The sequence below is a fragment of the Malaclemys terrapin genome, chromosome 2 (genome assembly GCF_027887155.1).
Source record: "Malaclemys terrapin pileata isolate rMalTer1 chromosome 2, rMalTer1.hap1, whole genome shotgun sequence".
In the NCBI taxonomy this organism is placed as follows: Eukaryota; Metazoa; Chordata; order Testudines; family Emydidae; genus Malaclemys; species Malaclemys terrapin.
Window position 1 is genome coordinate 24,367,351 of NC_071506.1, and position 18,584 is coordinate 24,385,934.

General features: G+C 42.4%; 1 protein-coding gene across 5 annotated transcripts in view; it reads right to left on the bottom strand.

Annotated features, from left to right (window-relative positions):
• The window catches only part of DEPTOR (DEP domain containing MTOR interacting protein), a 119,661-nt gene that overhangs the window by 54,417 nt on the left and 46,660 nt on the right, over nt 1-18,584 (bottom strand). For all 5 annotated transcript variants that reach the window (XM_054018025.1, XM_054018027.1, XM_054018023.1 and 2 more), the window contains one exon: nt 199-377. In XM_054018025.1, the coding sequence (XP_053874000.1) occupies nt 199-377 (179 nt within the window). The remainder of the gene's footprint in view (nt 1-198; nt 378-18,584) is intronic.

Consider the following 18,584-nt stretch of genomic DNA (forward strand, 5'->3'; position numbering starts at 1 on the left):
CAAATTCTAGTGGTTTTGAGTGCTTTTGAAAATTCCACCCTTTCTTAAAAATAATTACACAGCCATCATTTAGATAGGAGTTAGAATTGGAAATGTTTTAGGACCAAACAGCATGATCTGCAACCTCTTTACATGATCCTGCATGGAAAAATTGTTGTAAAGAGTGTAGCTTTTGTTACCAGGCAGTATATTCCTCACCATGCTGTATAATTCCATGCTCCAACAGTCTACGGCCAAGTTGTTCTGCCTCAGTCCTTGTTGTGACTTCCCCTTCCTGGATCAGCCACTCAATCAACTCAGATGCCATGACGGTCCGTTCATACTTGACTCCCTCCTCTTCCCTGGCTTGTAAAAGTGTGTTCTCAGAATTCATCAGCCTGCCACGGAAGGAAAAAAAATATATGGGGAAAGCAGTTCTTCAGAAAGCAATTCCTGATCCATTTTTAGTAGTCATTAGTACTAAGCACACAGATGCAACTTTTTATTATCCGACACAGTTCTTAATTATAAACAGTTCTTAATTATAAACTGGCATGTGGAAAACTAAAAACGAATGAAAACATGCTCAGGCTAATCACGTAAAACTGGGCATTGCAAGTCAGAAAGCCAAAGGGGCTATTAACAGACGTCTAAGGAGTCTTGAAACAGATATTGTGAAATAAACTTACAAAAAAATAACTGTCGCAAGGTTTTGGATACACATTTATAAAACTGAAAACACTTTTCCTTAGCAATACTTGCCTTTGCTATTTGAGGAACTTGTTGTTTTATGAAGTTGAACTAACCACAGCTGTCTTTCTGTTAGGTCCTCCATTGCTTATTAGCGTCACTGAGAACATTCAAGGCACTAGTGTACTAGGGTATATTAGTTACATTGTGTTCTCTCTGTGAGCCAGCTACTTTGCTTGAAAGATATCAAACTTTGTTGTTCCTCTATTTTTAAATTACTTCCTATTTGTTATTATTTATAGCACAGCACTGCCATAAGGCCCCAGACCATGACTGTGCTGGACACTATACAAACACATGAGAGCCCCTACATTGAAACGCTTACAGTCTAAACAGTATTGGTTACAAAGTGGTGAGGGTTTTGTAACAAAACAAAAAGATGGTAATCAGAATCCAGAAAATGTTCCCCACACAAGGAGGATCATTTTAAATGGAGGCCAATTTATTTTTATATCAAAACGTGTACCCAAACATTCAGAGGAAAGCGTCCTACAATGTTGTGTTTTCCCCCCTTTGAACACAATCAAGTTAATTCCATTTTCATGATTGCCTCACCCTACAGGAAATGTTTTCTATTTGATATTACTAAAAAGTTACAGTCTAGAACCTATTTGTAAATGAACTTATGACAGGTAAGACTGAATTTCAGCACTGTGTAAAATGCCATGCAGAGTGCACTGGAAACATCGACAACTTTGTTTATTAACTAAAGTGAAATGAAGACAGTGGCTGATCAAAGCTTAACTTCATCACTCCATCATGGTGCCTCAGTGTTCACCTGAAAGTACTGGGCAATTCAGCACTTGGTCTTTTAAGGTATGTCCACACTGCAATAAAGACCAGCATAGCTGCAGAGGGCCTGGTTCAGCTGATTTGGACTCTCGGAGCTCAGGCTATGGGGTTAAAAACTGCAGCATTCAGGCTTGGGCTGGAGCCCAGGTCTGAAACCCCGCAATGGAAGTAGATCTCAGAAACCGAACCCAAATGTCTACATGGCAAAAATGTCTACGTGACTTTGTACTGCGGGTTATTTTACTGCAGTGTAGACCACAGGCACCCTTTAAAAACAATCCCTATACCTTTTTGTACAACTGCATAGTAAGTTGGGAAGGAAGGATAGCCCAGTGGTTAGGGCGTAGCCTTGGTATTGGATTCAATTGTCTGCTCTCCCACAGACTTCCTGTGAATTTGGGCAAGTCACTTAGGCCCAGATTCTCAAAGGTAAGCACCTAACTTCCATTTAATTGAATGGGAGTTAAGCACCCCTTTGAGCATGTGAACCTTTAACTCTCTGTGCCTCAGATCCCCTTATGTAACAAGGGGATAATAGCACTTCATTCATCCTTAGCTCTATTTATGCAGGTCTGCATTGCAGCATGGACTGCCTGATAACTACATGATCTTTAAAGGGACTTGTGGCCTGATTTTCGAGGGCCAAGCTAAGCGTGTGCAGCATTTCTCAGGATCAGCATAACAATCCTCCTGAATCATTCTACAACCAGCCAATTGGAGATGTTACAACACAATTATCCTGGAACCTCTTAAGCTTTTTGCCCTTCTGGTCACATATCAGAATGAGTTTCATTTCTAGCTAATCTGAAGGGGCACAACTATACATTAGATATATATTGATGTTACTGATTTTATACTCCCTTCAAATAACTAGGTCTAGATTGGTAAACAAGCTTAGCTCTGATATCATGTGGAAGATATCACTATGGCGTACAATAAAACTCAGGAGCGGTGAAAGCTTCCTAAAAGTGGGGGGAGGCCATCGGTGCCTGAGTAGTGGCCCTGCCCCCCCATGCTGCCCCTTCTCCCCAAGACACCACTCCCCACTCACTCCTCTCCACCCCGTCCCACCCATCGCTCACACTTATGGCCAGTAAAAGTGATGGGGCCCTGGCCCTCTGCCCCCCTTCATTCCAGCACCCCTGATAACACTTGTGTTGGAAGGACACTAGATATATTACATCACCTCATCTGGGGAGATATTTAGAATTAATTAATGGGGGCATCAAAAAGTGATGGCGTAGGAAGATAGGGAGAAAGCTCATTTAAAAACGACAATGGTTTAAGCAGTTGATCAGATGGACCCTGATCCTACTATTTCATGTCTAAAGGATTTATCCTACTGTCTTGAATGGGAGTTAGCTGGAACCCTTAATCTATTGGCCAGACAACCAGTCAGCAAAGCTATAGGTTAAGACCAGTGTTAAACTACATGGTCACAGTTGTGAACTGGTGGCAGATCAAGTGAACTGATATACATTTTCTTGTGCCCCTGCCAAACCTTTTGAGCTGAGTAAGAATTGACACAAGAAAATTTAGCTGAATTCAGGGACAAACCCAAAAGCAGGTGTGACATTCCGGGGTGCAAGCCATACCAGTGAGGGGTGGATCATCACCAGCCCTGTAATCTGGCATGCCCTGCAATGCCTTGCTGCTGGAGCTCCCAACCTGGATGACTCACAAACAGTCACCAGCATGCAGGGGCTACTCAGTGACTATGTGTAACTGCAGCCTGCCAGCAGCACTTGGCTTACCCTCTGGCTTTTACCAGCCTTGGTTACTTCTGAAGGGTGACCTCAACACACTTCCAGTCCTGGATTTTCCCCAAACAATGTATGTTCTGTACTGTCCAGCCCTCTCTTGGATAGCCAGAGATATTAGGTCCATTGTCCCTTTAAGGGAGCAATACATAACTTGCCACCTTAAATGGAGTTACCCAGACAATTTAATTTAAATGCACAGGATTAGTTTCAATTAAAGCATCAAACAAGTTTATTTAACTACAAAGAGATAGGTTTGAAGTAAGTACAAGAAACGAAGCATAAAAGTTAGAAATGGTTACAAGAAAAATGAAGATAAAATGCTTCCTAGTGCCTAATTTAACAAACTATACTTGATTCAAATTAAAGTCCTTATCACATCTGTCTAACAGCACTGCTGATCAAAATCTTCAGGTCCAGACTCCTCCCCCCAAAGTACAATGGCTATTTCTTTGATCTTCTTAGGTGCAAGGAGGGAGATGGACAGAGAGAGAGAGAGATAATTTGATTGCCCCTCACTTTGATAGCTCAGACCCCCTCAAAGTTTTTTTCAGTTGAAAGTAAGGAGACATGGTGTCTGGTGGGGGTGTGTGTGTGCTAAGTTGTTTATTAAGATGCAGATCTGTTTATTCCTGCCTCCTTTCCTTGCCAAAGAAAGTCACTTGATAGCTGATGACCCATCAGCTTTGATGACACCTGGCGAGATGTCAACTTGTCCTTTGACTTTGAGAAACAGGTTTACCCACTCCCCAGACTTGTCTGGTAAATGCACTTCAGACATGATTTCATCTTATGCTTATAAGTTCACATATAATGTTGTTACATGTTTTACCATCATATTATTGACCAATGAGTTATTAGTTTTCAAATGATACCTTACAAGATATATTCTGTACAAAGATTATGACAATAGTATATAGGGGTGCATTCTGTCACAGCAGTAACATAACAACACAAGGAATAAGATGCAGAGCATGCAGACCACTTGTACATTTACATAGTCATTCTTCCTTTCAGGTATTTTGTTTTTTCAAATACAGTTAAGCAAGTTTTAGCTCTTGAACGCATAGTCTGGCTACATCCAGTACAGAAGGAACACTGAAGGAGCATCTTCAACCATGCTTTGCTCAGCCTATATATATCAAACACACACACACACACACACACACACACACACACAAAACAAGCAACCGAGCCTTTTCAAACCAGCTGTTGCATGGGAATTGGTTGCCCAGGCTCTGCAGGAACCAAATAGAAATTCTTTACAAAGTCTTTGTTAATTGTTCTTACATGTATATATAATTATTGTATCTGGATGATTAAAGAGGCAGACAGAAACATTCCTGCAAGAGAGATACTAATGACTGAATTTACAGGGACACAAAAGAATCTGGAAAAATATCAAGTGAAAAAAACTCAGCTTGACATTTCACACCATTCTCCCTGAGCCCAGAATAGAACTGCTAAGGATTCAAATTTATGAACAAGCAGACATGACAAATTGACAGTTTCACAAATTCAGAAATAAGATTGTCAGCTAGTGTAAGTCACCGTAACTCCTCTGACTTCAAAGGAAATAAACCAATTTACAGCAGCTGAGGATATGGACCCTTATCAGCCAAATTTAAAATAGGTTTAAGGTGTTTGGAGACAAAAAGACATCTTTTAAAAATTGGAAGTCAAATCCTAATGAGAAAAATAGAAAGGGGCATAAATTCTGGCAAAAGTCAAGTGTAAAAGTATAAATTGGCAGGCCAAAAGAGTATTTGAAGAGCAACTAGCAAAAGACACAAGCACTATCAGCAATTTTTTTTAAATACATCAGAAGCAGGAAGCTTGCAAAACAAGTAGTGGGGCCACTGGATGATCGAGGTACTAAAGGAGCATTCGAGGAAGTCACGGCCATTGCAGGGACGCTAAATGAATTCTTTACATCCATCTTCACTGCAGATGTGAGGTAAATTCCCACACCTGAGCCATTCTTTTTAGATGACAAATCTGCTGAATTGTCCCAGATTGAGTGTCAATAGAGACGGTTTTGGAACAAACTGATAAATTAAATAGTAATAAGTCACTAGGACCAGACGGTATTCACCCAAGAGTTCTGAAGGAACTAATATATGAAATTGTAGAACCACTAACTGTGGTATGTAACCTATCACTTAAATCATGTTCTTTACCAGATGACTGGCAGATAGCTAATGTGGCGCCAATGTTTAAAAATGGCTGCAAAGGTAATCCTGGCAATTACCAGTTAGTAAGCCTAAATTCAGTACCAGACAAATTGACTGAAACTATAGTAAAGAAAAGAATGATCAGACTGATAGATGAACAGAATATGTTAGGGATGAGACAACATGGCTTTTGTAAAGGGAAATCACGCCCCACCAATCTATTAGAATTATTTGATAGTGTCAACAAGCATGTTGACATGGGTGATCTAGTTGATATAATATACTTTAATATTAATATATATCTAATAGAATTGGAAGGGACCCCTGAAGGGTCATTGAATCCAGCCCCCTGTCTTCATTAGCAGGACCAAGTACTGATTTTGCCCCAGATCCCTAAGTGGCCCCTTCAAGGATTGAACTCACAACCCTGGGTTTAGCAGGCCACTGCTCAAACCACTGAGCTATCCCTCCCCCTCCTGACTTAGACCTTCTGGAAGTTTTTGACAAGGTCCCTCTCCAAAGGCTCTTAAGCAAAGAAGTCATGGTATAAAAGGGAAGGTCCTCTCATGGAGCAGTAACTGGTTAAAAGACAGGAAACAAAGGGTAAAAATAAATGGACAGTTTTCACAATGCAGAGAGATAAATAGTGGGTTCCCCCTGAGATCTGTACTTTGACCTGTGCTTTTCAACATATTCATAAATGATCTGGGGAAAAAAAGCAGACTGCGAAGCATTACAAAGGAATCTCACAAAATTAGGTGAATTGGTAACAAAATGGCAGATGAAATTCAAATGTTGATAAATGCAAAGTAATGCACACTGGAAAACATAATCCCAACTATACATATAAAATGATAGGATCTAACTTAGCTGCTACCCCTCAAGAAAGAGATCTTGGAGTCATTGTGAATAGTTCTCTGAAAACATCTGCTCAATGTGCAGCGTAGGCAAAAAAACTAACAGAACATTAGGAACCATTAGGAAAGGGATAGATAATAAGAAAGAAAATATCAAAATGCCACTATATAAATCAATGGTACACCCACACCTTGACTACTGCATGCAGTTCTGGTCACATCTCAAAAAAGATATTAGAATTGGAAAAGGAACAGAGAAGGGCAATAAAAGTGATTAAGGGTACAGCTTCCATAAGAGGAGAGATTAAAAAGACTGGGACTATTCATCTTGGAAAAGAGACGACTAAGAGGGAATATGATACAGGTCTATAAAATCATGAATGATGTGGAGCAAGTGAATAGGGAAGTGTTATTTACTCCTTCACATAACACAAGATCCAGGAGTCTTAATAGACAGCAGATTTAAAACAAACGGAAGTACTTTTTCACACAATGCGCAGTCAATCTGTGGAACTCATTGCCAGGAGATGTTGTGAAGGCCAAATCTATAACAGGGTTTAAAAAAGAATTAGATAAATTCACGGTGGATAGGTCCACCAACGGCTATTAGCCAAAATGGTCAGTGATGCAATTCCATGCTCTGAGTGTCCCTAGCCTCTGATTGCCAGAAGCTGGGAATGAATGAAAGGGGATGGATCACTCGATGACTGCCTGTTCTGTTCATTCCCTCTGAAGCACCTGGCATTGGCCACTGTTGGAAGACAGGATATTGGGCCAGATGGACCACTGGTCTGATCCAGTATGGCTGTTCTTATGTATAAAAGAGACAACTAAGGGGGAATATGATAGAGGTCTATAAAATCATGACTAGTTTGGAGAAAGTGAACAAGGAAGTGTTATTTATTTCTTGACATAACACACGAACCAGGGTAACCTGATGAAATTAATAGCCAGCACATTTAAAACAAACATAAGGAAGTACTTCTTCACATAATGCACAGTCAACTTGTGGAACTTGTTGCCAGGGGATGTTGTAAAGGACAACAACAATATAACTGGGTTCAAAAAAGAATTAGATAAGTTCATGGAGGATAGGTCCATCAATGGTTATTAGCCAAGATGGTCAGGGATGCAACCCCATGCTCTGGGTGTCCCTAAACCTCTGAGTGCTAGAAGCTGGGACTGGACAACAGGGAACAGATCACTCACTGATTGCTCTGTTCTGTTCATTCCAGCTGAAGCATTTAGCATTGGCCAATGTCAGAAGACAAGATACTGGGGTAGATGGACCATTAGTCTGATCTAGTATGGCCATTTTTATGTTCTTATGGAATGCAGACAGCTGACAGATTTCCTCACCAAATAGTTGCTAAACCAACAAGAGGTGATGCCATTTTAGATTTGGTATTGGTGAGTAGTGAGAAGAACTGGTTGTAGAGGACAGCCTTTGTTTGACTGATCATGAATTAATCCAGTTTACACTCCTGGATCCAGCCTTAGAGGTTTTTAAGGCCCAGTTTGACAAAGCCCTGGCTGGGATGATTTAATTGAGGCTGGTCCTACTTTGAGCAGGGGGTTGGACTAGGTGACCTTCTGAGGTCTCTTCCAACCCTAATCTTCTATGATTCTATGAAACTAAATGGAACGATAAACAAAAATAGACCTGCAACAAGGATCTTTGATTTCAAAAGAGCTAACTTTAACAAATTAAGGAAATCGGTTAGGGAAGAGGACTGGACTGAAGAACTCAAGAATTTGAATGTGGAGGAGGCTTGGAATTACTTTAAGTCAAAGTTGCAAAAGCTATCTGAAGCCTGCATCCCCAGAAAGGGGGAGGAAATTGTAGAGAGGGGTTGCAGACCAAGCTGGATGAGCAAGCATCTCAAAGCAGAAAGCCTTCAAGGAATAGAAGATGGGAGGGATCAGCAAGGAACGCTACCTCTTGGTAGTCAGAAAGTGACAAAGGGATAAAGTGAGAACTGCCAAAAGCCAAGCAGAGTTAGACCTTGCAAAAGGAATTAAAGCCAACAGTAAAAGGTTCTATAGCCATAAGAAGAAAACAGGAAAGAAGAAGTGGGACCACTAAGCGCTGTGGATGGGGTGGGGATTAAAGGTTTTCTAGGCATGGCCCAACACCTAAACAAATACTTTAATTAAGTTTTTAATTAGGCTAATGAAGATCTAAGGGGTAGTGGCAGGAAGGCTAATGGCAATGAGGATATAGAGGTAGAAATTACCACATCCAAGGTGGAAGTCAAACTCAAACAGCTTAATGGGACTAAATCGGGGGGCCCGGATAATCTCTATCCAAGAATATTAAAGGAACTGGCATATGAAATTGCAAGACCAATAGCAAGGATTTTTAATTAATCTGAAAATTCTGAGGTTGTACCCTATGACTGGAAAATTGCTAAGGTCTGGTCTATACTACCCGCCTGAATCGGCGGGTAGAAATCGACCTCTCGGGGATCGATTTATCGCGTCCCGTCGGGACGCGACAATCGATCCCCAAATCGGCGCTCTAACTCCACCAGCGGAGGTGGTAGTAAGCGCCGCTGACAAAAAGCGGCAGAAGTCGATTTTGCCGCCGTCCTCACAACGGGGTAAGTCGGCTGCAATACGTCGAATTCAGCTACGCTATTCACGTAGCTGAATTTGCGTATCTTAAATCGACTCCCCGCTGTAGTGTAGATGTACCCTAATATTGTTCCTATTTTTAAGAAAGGGAAAAAAAGTGATCCAGGAAACTGCAGGCCTGTTAGTTTGACCTCAGTTGTATGCAAGATATTGCAACAAATTTTGAAAGAGAAAGTAGTTAAGGATATCGAGATGAACTATAATTCGGATAAAATACAATAAAAAGGTAGATCGTGCCAGACAAACCTGATCTCCTTCTTTGAGAAGATAATGGATTTTTTAGACAAAGGACATGCAGTAGATCTAATCTACCTGGATTTGATAAGGCATTTGATAGAGTTCCACATGGGAAATTGTTAGTTAAATTGGAGAAGATGGGGATTAATATGAGAACTGAAAGGTGGATAAGGAACTGGCTAAAGGGGAGACTACAATGGGTCATACTGAAAGATTGTCAGGCTGGAGAGAGGTTACTAGTGGAGTTCCTCAGGGATCAGTCTTATTTAACATTTTTATTAGTGACCTTGTCACAAAAAGTGAGAGAGTGCTAATAAAATTTGCAAATGACACAAAGTTGAGAGGTATAGCCAATACGGAGAAGGGCCGGAATATCATACAAGAAGATCTGGATGACCTTGTAAACTGGAGTAATAGAAATCGGATGAAATTTATTAGTGCAAAGTGCAAGGTCATGCATTTAGGGACTAACAACAAGAATTTTTGCTCTAAGCTGGGGACTTATCAGTTGGAAGTGACAGAGGAGGATAAAGACCTGGGTGTACTGGTTGATCACACGATGACTGTGATGTCAATGTGATTTGGCCATGAAAAAAGCTAATGCAGTCCTAGGATGCATCATGTGAGGTATTTCGAGTAGAGACAAGAAAGCGTTAGTATCATTACACAAAGCCCTGGTGAAACCTCATCAGGATTACTATGTGCAATCCTGGTCTCCCATGTTGAAGAAAAGATGAATTCAAACTGGAACAGGTGCAGAGAAGGGGACCTAGGGGTTACAGTGAACGAGAAGCTGGATATGAGTCAACAGTGTGCCCTTGTTGCCAAGCATTTGGGGCTGTATAAGTAGGGGCATTGCCAGCAGATCAAGGGACGTGATCATTCCCCTCTATTCAACATTGGTGAGGCCTCATCTGGAGTACTGTGTCCGTTTTGGGCCCCACACTACAAGAAGGATTTGGGAAAATTGGAAAGAGTCCAGCGGAGGACAACAAAAATGATTAGGGGGCTGGAGCACATGACTTATGAGGAGAGGCTGAGGGAACTGGGATTGTTTAGTCTACAGAAGAGAAGAATGAGGGGGGATTTGATAGCTGCTTTCAACTACCTGAAAGGGGGTTCCAAAGAGGATGGATCTAGACTGTTCTCAGTGGTACCAGATGACAGAACAAGGAGTAATGGTCTCAAGTTGCAGTGGGGGAGGTTTAGGTTGGATATTAGGAAAAACTTTTTCACTAGGAGGGTGGTGAAGCACTGGAATGCGTTACCTAGGTAGGTGGTGGAATCTCCTTCCTTAGAGGTTTTTAAGGTCAGGCTTGACAAAGCCCTGGCTGGGATGATTTAGTTGGGAATTGGTCCTGCTTTGAGCAGGGGGTTGGACTAGATGACCTCCTGATGTCCCTTCCAACCTGATATTCTATGATTCTATGATACTAGGATGATCCGAGGAACGGCAAACCTACCTTAGGAGAGGAGGCTCAAAGAGCTTGGCTTGTTTAGCCTAACCAAAAGAAGGCTGAGGGGAGATATGATTGCTCTCAATAAATACATCAAAGGGATAAATATCAGATAGGGAGGGGAGTTATTAAAGTTAAGCACCAATGTGGACACAAGAACAAATGGCTATATACCTGCCATCAACACGTTTAGGCTTGAAATTAGATGAAGATTTCTAACCATCAGAGGAGTGAAGTTCTGGAACAGCATCCCAAAGGGAGCAAAAAACCTAACTAGCTTCAAGACTGAGCTTGATAAGTTTATGGAGGGGATGGTATGATGGGGCTGCCCACTATGGCATGTGGCCCATCAGCGACTGCCAGTAGCAAATATCTCCAAAGGCTGGAGATGGGACACTAGATGGGGAGGGCTCTGAGTTACTACAGAGAATTCTTTCCCAGGTATCTGCCTGGTGGGTCTTGCCCACATGCTCAGGGTCTAACTCACAGGCACCGACTTTCATTTTACTGGGTGGGTGCTCCACCCCTCACCCCGTGCTGGCCCCACTCTGCTCCTTTCCCAAAACACCACCCTTGTTCTGCCTCTTCCTGCCCCCTCTCCGCCCCCTCCTCCCAGCACCTCCTGCCCACTGTTGAACAGATGATTGGTTGAGGTCAAATTGGTTGAGGTCAGATTGGCTGAGACTGGGGGGTGGGGGAGAGGGTGGGTTGCCTTCCTCTACAGCATGGAGCACGGATCACTTGCAGTTTACACAAGTGTGAATGGTGAATTCTCTGTACTTGAAGTCTTTAAAGTAACTCAGCCAGAGGTTACGGGTTCACTTCAGGAGTGGGTGAGGTTCTGTGGCCTGCACTGTACAGGAGGTCAGACTAGATGATCACGATGTTCCCTTCTGAAAGTCTATGACTCTATGAGACTCCCAGTCTTAAGTTTAAACAAGGCTTTATTTCCCCTTAGAACAAATGAAGAGCAGCACACACTTATAAGAGGAATGCTACATAGGGTGAGTGGTTTTTCAGTAGAACTGGCCGAATAATTTGGTGTGATTATGTTTTATGATGAATTTAGACCTTTTTTTCTGTTGGTAAATTGTTCATGAATGGTCTTTAATTCTGATACATTATTATTCACTATAATTGTCCAAAGAGTTTGTGCAGACAAGCTTCAGCACTCTCCATTATTTTCTTCCAATATTCTGTTATTTGTCGTGTAAGATTGGTCACTTCAGACTCATTAAGTTGTTTCTGCTCCCTGATTGGAGGACTGGAACTTTGTAAACAAGAAAGCAATGAATAGCTAGCAAATAACCAATAGTGAATAATGAGTCCTTTTGTTCTCATCCAGATATATGTGCTCATACAGGATGAAATTTACTCCATCTCCTTCTAAGGATTGAGAGATCAGCTCTCAGTGCTTCTGTGTCAGATATAGGAGGTATTCACCTTAAATCAAAAGAAACATCTTGAAACCTTCTTGCTGAATGAATCAATTTTGTTGTTCATGCAGCAACTTGCTTATCGTCTTAATTCACGTTCCTCATAAATAATCCACTGAAGGGACAAATCTGCATGTGATGACAGTAGATATTTTTTGGCAAGCACAAGCTGTCCAGGATTCTGAATATTAATGGTGCTCTCATTCAACAGAGGGAGGAGGAGAGAATAATATTTCAGTGCACTAACTCCAACTAGCCAAATGACTCACTCACTCACTCACTCATGCCCATCACCCCAGTCGGGGTATGGGCCGCCAACCACAGATCTCCAGAGTCCTTTATCCTGGGCCATTTGCTCTAGCTGGTTCCAGGTATAGCCCATTTTTTTGCTATCAGCCTGAAGGTCGCGTCGCCAGGTGTTTCTTGGACGGCCTCTTTTCCGCTTGCCTTGGGGGTTCCACCGCAATGCCTGTCTAGTGATGTTGGTTGGCTGCTTGCGTAGTGTGTGTCCTATCCAACCCCACCTTCTCCTTCTAATTTCTTCCTCTGCTGGAAGTTGATGGGTCCTCTCCAAGAGGTAGATGTTGCTGATGGTGTCTGGCCAGCAGATCTGGAGAATCCTTCTAAGGCAACTATTTATGAAGGTCTGGATCCTCCTGGTGGTTGTTTTAATTATCCTCCAGGTTTCAGCTCCATACAATAAGACTGATTTCACGTTGGAATTGAACAGTCTAATCTTTGTTGCCAAAGACAGCTCTCTAGAGCTCCAGATGTTCTTGAGCTGTAAGAAAGCTGCTCTTGCCTTACCAATCCTTGCTTTGATGTCTGCGTCCGTGCCACCCTGTTGGTCGATGATACTGCCTAGGTAGGTGAAGGACTGCACTTCTTCCAGAGGGATTCCATTCAGTGTGACTGGGTCATTACTGATGGAGTTAATCTTGAGGATCTTGGTCTTGTCCTTGTGGATGTTGAGGCCAACCTGTGATGACATGGCTGCCACTACGTTGGTCTTCTCTTGCATCTGCTGTTTGCGATGCGAAAGGAGTGCAAGGTCATCGGCAAAATCCAGGTCATCAAGCTGGGTCCACAACGTCCACTGGATTCCGTTCCTACGCTCATAAGTGGATGTCTTCATAATCCAATCAATGACAAGGAGAAAGAGAAATGGTGACAACAAGCATCCTTGTCTGACTCCGGTTCGCACCTGGAAGCTGTTTGTAAGCTGCCCTCCATGGATCACTCTACAGTGTATGCCATCATATAAGTTCTTAATCAGGTTGACCACCTTTGCTGGGATGCCATAGTGCCGAAGGAGCTTCCAGAGAGTCTCTCGATCCACGCTATCGAATGCTTTTTCATAGTCAACAAAGTTGATGTACAATGAGGAGTTCCACTCCATAGACTGCTCGACTATGATGCGAAGCGTTGCTATCTGGTCCGTGCATGATCTATTTTGCCGGAAACCTGCTTGCTCATCTCGTAGCTGTGGGTCAACGGCATCCTTCATTCTCTCTAAGAGAACTCGGTTGAAGACCTTCCCTGGCACCGACAGAAGTGTGATTCCTCTGTAGTTGGCACAATTGCTGAGGTCTCCTTTCTTGGGGATTTTAATAAGATATCCCTCTTTCCAGTCTGCTGGAATCACTTCTTCTTCCCATATCTTCTCAAAGAGGAGGTACAGCATTTCCACTGAAACATCCAGATCTACTTTCAGGGCCTCTGCTGGAATATCGTCAGGTCCAGCCGCCTTCCTATTCTTCATCATAGTGATGGCTTTTCTGATCTCATCTCTGGTTGGTCTATCACAATTGATTGGAAGGTCTTCGTTGAACAGAAATAGAACAACAGATGAATAGATGGGCGGAGCACTTTGAGGAACTCCTGAATAGACCAGCACCATTAAATCCACCAGACATTGACCCAGCCAACGAACTAGCCAAATGAAGGTTAACCAAATACCAACAGATCTTTGACACTGATTTTTAAAAACGGTAATACTAAAATGTGCGTGTGACGCATGGCTAGAAAGGGTTAAACATCCTGCAAAAAAAATTATTTCCCCACATGTCTTCTGTGGGTTATTTATTTTGCAAGATGACGCAAGGGTCTGATGAAGTGGGCATTCACCCACGAAAGCTTATGCTCCAATACTTCTGTTAGTCTTAAAGGTGCCACAGGACCCTCTGTTGCTTTTTAACACGGCTACCCCTCTGATACTTGACACCATGTAAGGCACTGCATTTAGCTGTATGGAATGGAAATCTATCAACCTCATGAAGAAACTTGCACAAATACAGACAGATATCATCTTCCTTTCCAAATGCAAATAGATGGACATTTTTTCGACTTGCGTCTGATGAAGTGGGAATTCATCCACGAAAGCTTATGCTCCAATACTTCTGTTAGTCTTAAAGGTGCCACGGACCCTCTGTTGCTTCTTTCAGGTAGAGAAGACCTATGAGGTGATGTTATCCAGTCCATCCCCCCAGCCAATGCAGGACTGTTCCTTACAATATATTTTCTAGTGTGTTGTCCAGTTTATTTTAAATTGTCACAGGCACTGAGTTTCAGCAACCTTCAAAATCTTATATATGATATGTGAGCAGAGAAGCTGCATTTACAAATGACTGTTCTATATGTCAGTTTAACCCTTCTTCTGGTAGTTTGACAATTCTGTCTTTTAAATATGACAAAACACTCATCATCAGCCTTTCAACTCATACATGTCCTTATTTGTGTAATAAGGCTGCAGTAAAGAAATGCCTACACTACACAACTATTCATACTCTATATCTAAGCACTTATAATACCTCTACAACTCTAGAACTTCGCTTCCTGGGGGGATTCAATAGGTACATATTTTTTACAGCACCTCTCATCACAAAGCACTTTATAAACATATCACCAATGAAATATATCTATATCTGTATTTGGGGTGGAGAGTGGTAGCTAGTACACAGCAGACAGTAGAGGAAGAAGAAAAAGAAATTTTAGCTAAGCACATTGCAGCAAAGACTATTTTAAAAAGTGCCATAGGACCTAGGACTCGGATCATGCAGACCAGCTGGGCCCTTGGTTTTTAAGTTCTCAGCTGAAACAGCCCACACAACTAACTGTAAGTATATCTGCTTATCTAAAGGGCTGAGCTAATTCTGCCAAGATTCAAATCTGGGACCAGCCACTCCAGGCACCGCAAAACTGATGCCAACTGCTAAGCCATTCCCTCCAGAAATAAGGTACCACCTGATTTTTTTTCCTACGGCACATAAGAAATAGTTGCCATTGCCAGGAAGTATTCTTCAGAAAAAACTTAAACATTAAACATTATACGTGCAGTAAAACAGTCTTTGTCAAACCGTGATACAGGACTAGGGTTGCTAGGTGCCATTAAAAGTCCGGTTGGCAGCGCAGCAGGGCTAAGGCAGGCTCCCTGTCTGCCCTGGGTCCGCGTGGCTCCCGGAAGCAGCAGGATGTCCCCCACTCTGGCTCCCACACATAGAGGCACCCAGGGGGTTCCGCACACTGCTCCCACCCCAGGCACCGGCTCTGCAGCTCACATTGGCTGGGAACCGCACTCAATTGGGGCTGCAGGGCGACACCTGAGGATGGGGCAGCACGCAGAGGCATCTGGCCATGCCTCTGTGTAGGAGCCGGAGGGGGGACATGCCGCTGCTTCCAGGAGCTGCTTGAGGTAAGCATCACCCAGAGCCTGTATCCCTCATCCCCTCCCACACTCCAACCCCCTGCCCCAGCCCTGATCCCCCTCCAGCCCTCTGAACCTCTCAGTCCCAGCCAGGAGCCCCCTCCTGCACCCCAAACTCCTAATCCCCAGCCCCACTGTGGAGCCCGCACCCCCAGCTGGAGCCCTTATCCCCCCGGCACCTCAACCTCCTGTCCCTGCCCGGTGGGAAAAAAAGCAAGTGAGTGAGAGTGGGGAGAGCGAGTGACAGAGGGAGGGGGTGGTGGAGTGAGCAGGGGAGGGGCCTCGGAGCGGGGTGGGGCAGGAGTGGGGCCTTGGATGAGGGGTGGGGCAAGGCAAGGGTGTTTGGTTTTGTGCGAGTAGAAAGCTGGCAACCCTATACAGAACAGAGGCACTAAGGCATTTTGCTAAGTCAGAAACTTTGGATCACTATTCAGAAAAAAAATCTGCTTAGTCATATTTCTCCCTTAAACAGTACAATTCATATCTTTCCTTTTTGATCACCATAATTAGAACAAGGAAATGGAGAATCAAAGCACATTGCTTTGTTGTTGAGCAATGGCCCAAGAAGCTTAGGCCAAAATTTTCAAACTCTGTTGATTAAATAGAGGCCCCACAAATTGTATTTAAAGAACCTAAATAAATTTATGGTGCCTAACTTGAGATACTCGAGTTTCAAAATGTGAATCTTTTCTCTAACCAGTGAGCTTTCCTGTATATTTTCTAAATCTAAAAAGAGTCCACAGAATATAATTGGAACCTAACGACAAAGCACAGTTTCTGTGAAGAACACCACATCATATCGTTAGGCCTTTTGGTGAGGATTAAGAGTTGCATTGGCTTAGCATCTGATATTTTTTTCTGTCAGGGGACTGTGTGCTGTCCTTTATTATTAATTATTTAACTATTATTCAGTGCTTGTAATGCACTAGGTGATTTACAGAGCACATACAAGACAGGGGGCCAGATTCTAAACTGGTACAAATAAGCATCACTCCATTGACTTTGTACCAGCTGAGACTCTAACCTGTGGTCTCTGCCCTGAACAACTCACAATCTAGGAATAGGCAAAAAATGACAAGTGATGCCAGATGGGGCGGGGAAGAGGGATTTGGTGGATGGGTGAAGGGTAACTAGTACGATGTGATTGCATTGGTGCATGCTTCATGGAAGTTAGGTATTTTTTATTTATTCTGATACCATAATTTGGATCTGAAGTGTCTAGGCCACTGCATGACTTGTTTTTTAAGGGAGTAAAGAAGAGAAACCTTGATAGAGGGATGGATTCTGGACCTTTCCCAACTCTACCAACTATGATCCCAAAAATAATTCACATAAATGTTTTTATTAGCTGTTTCTGCTGCCCTCTACAAGGCTTTGCAGAAACAGAATAAAAATGTGAGCTTCTGAGGTGTCTGTATTCCACTGTTTTCCTGAGTTCCAAGGCTAAATTCCAAGTTGCAACTTCTAAATCTGGCCACAACAGTGAAATCTCACAGTTCTCCTCTATCTTAGAAAACAATCTCGAGTGGTCAATTACTGTATTCAAAATAGAGTTTGCCCTGTAATTTTCTTCTTCTTTCAATTAAAAATCAAAGACATTTCTGTTCTGGCTTCTGTATGTCAAAGAAGTTTTGACAAAAAGCAATAAAAGGAAGACATTCATAGTCGAAAGTCCTCCTCTAAATAGGAAAAACAGGACAACTCCACATGGTGCATAGATGACAAAGCATAAGGGCTTGTTTACAGGCTGCACCCCAAATTGTTCCCTCCACCCAACCCTGCATGCACATGTAGCCAGGGCTGGATTACCCAATAGGCAGACTAAGCACGTGCTTAGGGCACCAGCAAAGCAGGGGGGGCACCAAAAAAAATGATTTTTTTTTAAATTTGATATTTCAAAAAAAGCATCGAAGTAGTCATCATGGGAAAAATCAGAACTTTGGTAGACTTCCTTACACTCCACTACACACTCTTCCCCATTTTTCTGTTCTCTTTTTATTACTTATCCCCACCTAACCCAGGAGGGCGTCCTACTAACATAGATTGAAATAACGCGAGGAAATCAGATCCTGTCATGTATTGCAATAAATTTATGTTTTATTATTGATATATTCTCCTGAGTTATACGTACTTGATTTGTTTTTTTCTTTCTTTCATATTATATATATACACATACATACATACATAAAAATAGTGTACGTTGTATAATTTGTTTTGTTTTTTTTAAGTTCAGATAACTGAGATAAGGGGCACGATGAAACATAACCAACTGAGTGGAGCACAGAAACGTAGACTGGCAGAAGAAAGAAACAAAAAACAAGTGAAATTTTCCAAAATCTTCCAAAGCTGACATCATTTTTCAAAGCGAATCCATCAGAAGCAACATCTTCTCTCAGTAGCACAGACATCGTTCCAAAACCTGTAGGTGTTTCAGAGACTGACCCTTCTTCTATTGGTGAAACTAACACCATTCCAGAACATGTGGATGTGTCAGAGACTGTAACTGATCATCCTACTCCTGGTGGTAAAACAGATATTGTTCTAGAAGATGTGGATGTGTCAGAGACTGAACCTGCTCATGCTGTAAATAATAGGAGAAAAGATCCTGGTATGTGGATTGATTTCAGTACCGATAATGTAGCTTACTGGATAGATCATGGACCAAATGACTGTCAACACCACACTGGACCATTTGAGAAATCACGTCGGACTTTTACCAATGGCAAACAAACAAGATATTGTCCACAAAAAATATTTTTTGGCATGAAAGCGAATGGTGAGAAATACACTCGAGAATGGCTG